This window comes from Onychostruthus taczanowskii, unplaced genomic scaffold (assembly GCF_017590055.1).
Source record: "Onychostruthus taczanowskii isolate IOZ18803 unplaced genomic scaffold, ASM1759005v1 scaffold10, whole genome shotgun sequence".
In the NCBI taxonomy this organism is placed as follows: domain Eukaryota; kingdom Metazoa; phylum Chordata; class Aves; order Passeriformes; family Passeridae; genus Onychostruthus; species Onychostruthus taczanowskii.
In genome coordinates, this window is record NW_024496526.1 from 12,947,217 (window position 1) to 12,953,216 (window position 6,000).

General features: G+C 40.6%; 1 protein-coding gene across 1 annotated transcript in view; it reads right to left on the bottom strand.

Annotated features, from left to right (window-relative positions):
* Nucleotides 1-4,625, bottom strand: part of LOC121336300 (von Willebrand factor D and EGF domain-containing protein-like) — a 165,807-nt gene extending 161,182 nt beyond the window's left edge. The window contains 1 exon segment of the mRNA XM_041405320.1: nucleotides 4,489-4,625. Within this exon segment, the coding sequence (XP_041261254.1) occupies nucleotides 4,489-4,585 (97 nt within the window). The 5' untranslated portion in view covers nucleotides 4,586-4,625.
* Nucleotides 4,626-6,000: the final 1,375 nt, after the last annotated feature.

Sequence of the window (6,000 nt, forward strand, 5' to 3'; positions counted from 1 at the left end):
TTCCACAATGTTCCCAGCCTTTTGAGGCAGCAAAACTATGGCACAAAAAAAGGGGAGGAAATGTATTTGGAAGAAAGAGCCATTTCCAAAGCCCAAATTATTTTAATGGGCTACAGAAGTGGTCTAGGAGGAAATAGGAACAATTGGAAGAGAAATTCTGTCTCTAATGAAGCTAATTCAGGATTGATTTTTCCTTCTGTTCTCCTACTATATTTGTATGATAAAGAACTTGCAGCATTTCGGAAGGTCAATGGATCATTTCTCATTGAAAACAATGGGAATTTGGTGGGAATGTCAAGTACTGGCCACCTAAAACCCGTTAAGCAGACTAAAGCCTACCAGAAATACTTTGTGTCCCCTTGAGTGTGTGTGTGGCCATTTGACTTAGGCTTTACAGAGAGGATGGTGAGGTGCTGAGCGTTTTTATTGCCCTCAAATTTATTGCATGGGCTGTTGTGCCAGTTCTGAGCCGCGCCAGAGCTGATGGGGCTGGGTTGTGACTCCTGGGAACCATCTCCACCTCACCAGAGGGTTTTCCTGGTGACCTTGAGGCACTCCAGGTGCCCGTGCCATCAGTAAGGCAGAGGGATGTTGCTCCCTCTCTGCAGTGATCTGTCTTGTCAGGTCAGGAGCAAACACTGATTTGTCTCGACGCCTCGCGGCTCCTATCGATTGCCGGGGAAGTTGGATGTGCACAGTGCTTCTTCAGGTTTGGCATTCTGAGACAAAATAACTTTGAGGAACTGGACCATTAAGGGAAACATTTTGGCCGTGAATGTCCTGTACTGTTATGAGCAGTGTCTAATAAATTGATTCTCAATTTTAGCACAGTGCAGAGCAGTAAATAGCTGCTAAGGGGTTTAAACAGCTTACACGTTTGGCAGGATAATGGGAAATAGGCAAATCCTTGGGAGATGCAGCTGAAAGGCAGCCCTCTCACACCAAACTTATCTTTAAGTCTGTATAATTTTGATTTTAATTAATTAATTTAATTATTAATTTTCATCAGAAGATTAAAAAGCATATGCATGAGCAAAAAATGATTTCACTGAAAATTTCAAAGTTCTAAAATCTAATAGTGGCACACCAGTACAGGTCAGGAGAGTCAAAAAATGAAGAAGACAGAGGTTCCCTCACCCCTAGACTGCAACAGTGCCCAATTCTGCCTTCCTTATGAATTAACTTTCCCTGAAGTGGCACAGCCCTTGTCCTTCAGGTAAAAAGGAGTGGAACAAAAAAGTTATCAGCAAGCAGAAATCAGTGTACAGCCCCTGCTTCCCTTTGAAAGGACAAAATCAGATAAATTCAGATTTCTATCTTAATTTAAAAAATACAAACTGGTTTAATTTGGCCAGTGGCCTGGTCTGGTGGGTGGCAACCCTGCCCATAGTTGGGTTTTAGGTCCCTTTCAAACCAAACTGTTCTGGGACTCTCTGATAAATCCACACAGTGAGGCTATAGTGGTATTTGATAATGACAAAATGTAATGAGAGGGAAATAAAATATTATTCTGTAAACTACTTTTGATGGTTAAAAATAATGTTGGGAGAGAAACATACAGTAAAGGTTGTTCCTCTCCCTTTAGGAGTTGTTACAATTCCTTTGGCATGGCTAGGAGTCTTGGCTCTACTTCCACAGGAAAGCTTTCAGTGGGTTATTGTTTACTTGTGAATGTCTGCTGTGCTTTTCCCAGAGCAAAGCCATGGAGCAAGATTAATCCCAGGGCTATTTCCAGAGGCACAGGAATGGTCTGACCAAACCCACTCATGGCCTGAGAGCTTGATCCCTGGAAGCTGTTCCAGGGATTACAGATCCTGGGGATCCCTGGGGTGGTCAGACCCCTCTTTGCTCAGGGACCCCAAGGGTGGAAGAAGCCCTGGGGCTCCAGGGTGTTGTTGGGGATCTGTGTGGAATGTTTGAGCCTGACCAAGGGATGGGACAGTTTGTCACCTGTGGCTGATGCTTGAAGCAGATGGCAAAAATCCTGAATATTTTGGTTAGTTCTGTTTGAAATACTCATGTGGAAATGCCTTCTCAGCTCCAGCAGATTTTGGTTTCCAGGGTGGACAGACAATGGCACTGAGGTTTTGCAGCAGAAGCTCACAGTGAAATCATGGGTTGCTTTTGGTTTGAACACAAAGCAAATTAGATACTCTGATTTTCATTTCACTCCTGTACAAAACAAGACCAGGACTGATGTAATTGCAAGATACACTGAGTGGTTTTTTGCCTCTTTCCATTTTGACTACTTTCCATATTTTGACTATTTCCATTTACTTTCTTAAATCAAATTAGACCACTTGGGTTGCTGGAAGCACCATCTTTCCATGCTGGCTGTAGGTACCTCACCTTCCCCTGACACCATCCTCTCTCTTCTCTTCCTCCACCTCTGGATACACTCAAATTTCTTCTTGTGTGTTTCAGAGTTGAGGGAAACCCACAGGAGTAAACTCGCAAACAATTAATTGTAGCTGAGTTTACTACATATGCAACACCTTGCTGGGAAGCCCCAGTGGGTTTTGGGTGCTTCAAGGGTACCTTTGCAGGAAACTCATATCCAAATTAAAAACTTTCTCAGTTGTACATTATGAAAAGGCTCCAGAGGGGATGGAGAGAAATTCCTTTTCACTGGTGATACAAGCAACTCTTTTAAGATAAATGTTTTTCTGTAAGAAACCACTGTAAAAAAATCTATTTCCTTTTTCTCTTGACTGACTTATTTACAGAATTTCATTTCAGAAAACTCTGACAAGCTGTGCTGTGTCAGCCCTCCCACATCTATGATTCACTGGGTTGCTTTTGTACCTGATGCTTAGTCCTGTAATAGAGAGCAGCTATGGGTATTGTTGGTAAACTTTTTTCTATTTCTCAGTCAGGGGATTTAATGTAAAAACCCCAAACACTGAGAATTCCCTCAGTCACAGGGAGCTTCATTACCTAAAATAAGAATGCAGATGATTATAAAATTCTTTAATCTTTAAATTACTTTTTTTTTTTTTTTTTTTTTTTTTTTTTTTTTTTTTTAACAAAGCATCTGCAAAGAGTTCTTTGGTCAGATCTTTCTTATTCACCCTTAAATTCTTATGGGACTAGTAGGTTTATTAGAGTACAAAAGTAAACAGCATATGGCTCTGTTAATATCCTTGTAATGTCACAACCCAATCTGTCAGAATGTAAAGTTTTTTAAGCAGTTTCATTTACTTCAAGTCAACTTTATGGACAAGAAACCCACAAAAGGCCTGATGAATCCTTCTGCATCACCTAAGAGCACAATACTTAATACTTTTGCGTTCCCAGTTTAATAAATATGTCCATACATATTACCTGCAGTAGGAAAAATACAGTGGCAAATACAGTTACTTAGTTAGCAGGAGTTAAAAGGTCGTTTCCCCCTGATGAAAAGCCTGTTCCATCAGATAAGTGGCTGCTACACTCCATAAAACTGGCAACCCTTCAAAAGGTTCCAGAAATTAAAGGCATTGTTTGAAGATAAAGGCGATAAGGTCATTTGCTTTGAGTTTAGTCCTGCAGAACTTTCTGGGTGACCCTTTGATATTCAAGCGAGGAGAGCTCCAAATTGTTTTATCTTCACGGAGCTAATGAGCGCTGGCTGACAGTCACTGTTAAGACCAGTTGGGACTCTGCTGGAATTAAATATTGTAAAATATTACAACACATTTCCTTTAAGGGGGAGTGCCTCTGCTGGGCTTGCCAAAGCTGAATCCATAATCACTCACAGCACTACGCTTTTTGATTTTCTCAGTTCCTTTTATTAACTCAGTTTTCACTAGCTGAATAATGTCTAACATGATTCTCAATGTATTTTTGTGTTCAATTAATAAAGCTGTATAAACAAGCCACATATGTGAAATCTATGTCCCCTTCAAACTCTCTGCTAGAGTGAAACAAGACTTACATTTAATGTGTACAGTAGTAGAGAAATTACTCAAGAACTTTTTATTGCCAGAGGCTGTAGAGCTGTGTATGATTATTATATGTGTAATTAACTAATCTATAATGTTCCTCTGATATATGGTGTATATAATTCTTTCCTAGAGGAATAGAATGTTATTTTAAAGCCTTTTTTTTTCTCTTTTATGGTTTGTTTCATTTATTCCATTTATGGGGAAATGTTATGTATACTCAAATTATTTTACTTTTTTTTTTTTTTTCTAGTAGGAAGTAAGAATTTTCACAGGTTTAAATTTTATTTTTTTTTCTGTTAAAAAAATGTAGCAAAGGAAAGGGAATGCCCTGTAATGATCAATATACATCGTGTGCTTGGCTTTCACTGTGACCTTCTTCATTACTTTAGTTGTTTATTTTAACCTTACTTCCATCCTATTTCAGAGACTCTCTAATAATAGCTCTGTGTCACTCCAACCCACGTTCAAAAGTAAATGTAAACAAGATCATCTCAGTTTCAAAGACACGTGAACTCTATCCCCCAAACGACCATCAAGTAATTAAAAAGCACAAAATCCTTACCTAATGCCGCTGACTCAGCGCTAATGGCCAGCAAGGGAATCCAGCAGAGGTAGGCAACAAGCTGGAGATGCTGATGGAAAGGAAAGGGCTGCTGCATAGTGTCCAAGACAGCTTTTATCCCTGCATCTGCAGTTGCTTACAAGTTAACTTTTTGAAGTCCTGAACTTTGCAGGAAAAGCCATCAGCCCGCCTGCCTGTTTCAATTTTTTTTTGGTTTTTTTTTTTTTTTTTCCTCCCCCGCCTTTCTTTCGTTCTTTTCAATCCAGTCTCTTGGAGAGGGCTTAATGTGTCATTAATCCCAGAATTTTCAAGAGGGAAGCCCTCCAGCCACACACTCACACACACACAGAGCACACACGTGTCCCTGCAGCTGCTGCAGCCACAGCTGCTGGGATTTGTCCCCCGGAGCTCCAGGACAGCCTGATCCCAAAGGAACTGGGGCTAGGAACGTGCTGCTCCTCAGGGCTTGGAGGCAGGCAGCACTGAGTGAAGATCACAGCACTCACATCTGAGGGGCTTGAGGAATGAGAGGCCCTTGGCAGTGTCACCACAGCAGCCCCAGTGACAGAATAGAGCACAGAAGCAAAGAATTCCATCACTCAGGTTGCACTGATGCCTTAGGATTTTAGCTTTTATATTTTTTCATGTATCTGTAATCCTGCAATTCTTTAGTGCACAGCTCTAAACTCCATACAGAGTATTAGCTGCTGTCTTCACATTTTGATCAGACACCACAATTCCTCTCAAGGCTTGGCAATCAAGCACATCTTTCTGTCTAAGTTCCTGAGAGATGTAAACAAAAGTGAGTTGGGGGAGCAAACTGGGGCTAGATAACTTCATTATCTGAAGCTGTAATTGGAAGATTAACCCCCAATGTTCAAATGGTCCAAACTTATAAGAAAACCTGTGACCCATGGTCCATTTTGGGTGTAGCCCCTGTGGGGCTTCATCTACCCAAAATGTACCTGGAGGCCTTTCAATACACAGAAATGCTTTTTATTCTCTTAATTTTGTCTGGCCTCTGCTTTAGGTAGCCCCAAAAAGGCATCAGCACTATCACATTTTTCTGAAGTTTGGACTCTCAAGATGTCCTGTTGCTGCCACATGGTTCCTGCTTGTACTCAGTGTGAACAGAGTTTGTTGTGTGACAGTGCATTTCCAACCTTAATGCAAAACAAGATGAATTTGCTGTTGAATTGCATCTTACACTCTGATATTTACACTCATAGTGCTTTATTTAGAAAATATTGCATCCCCACCCACTGTTCAGTGTTTTCCATACCTGCCAGCACTCCTTTTCTTTGACTTGTCAAGTTTAAATATCTTTTGTCTGCTTGTATAAGTGAGGATACTGTCAATTATCTGATAAGAGAATATTATGTAAGACTGTAAACATTCCACACAAATCACTGTGAGGAGGATTTCATGAAAAGCACACACCAAGCCATCAAAAATATTTTGCAGTGTAGCCAAGGAGTTTCACAAGTTGTTCATTTGGCTTAACTACATTGC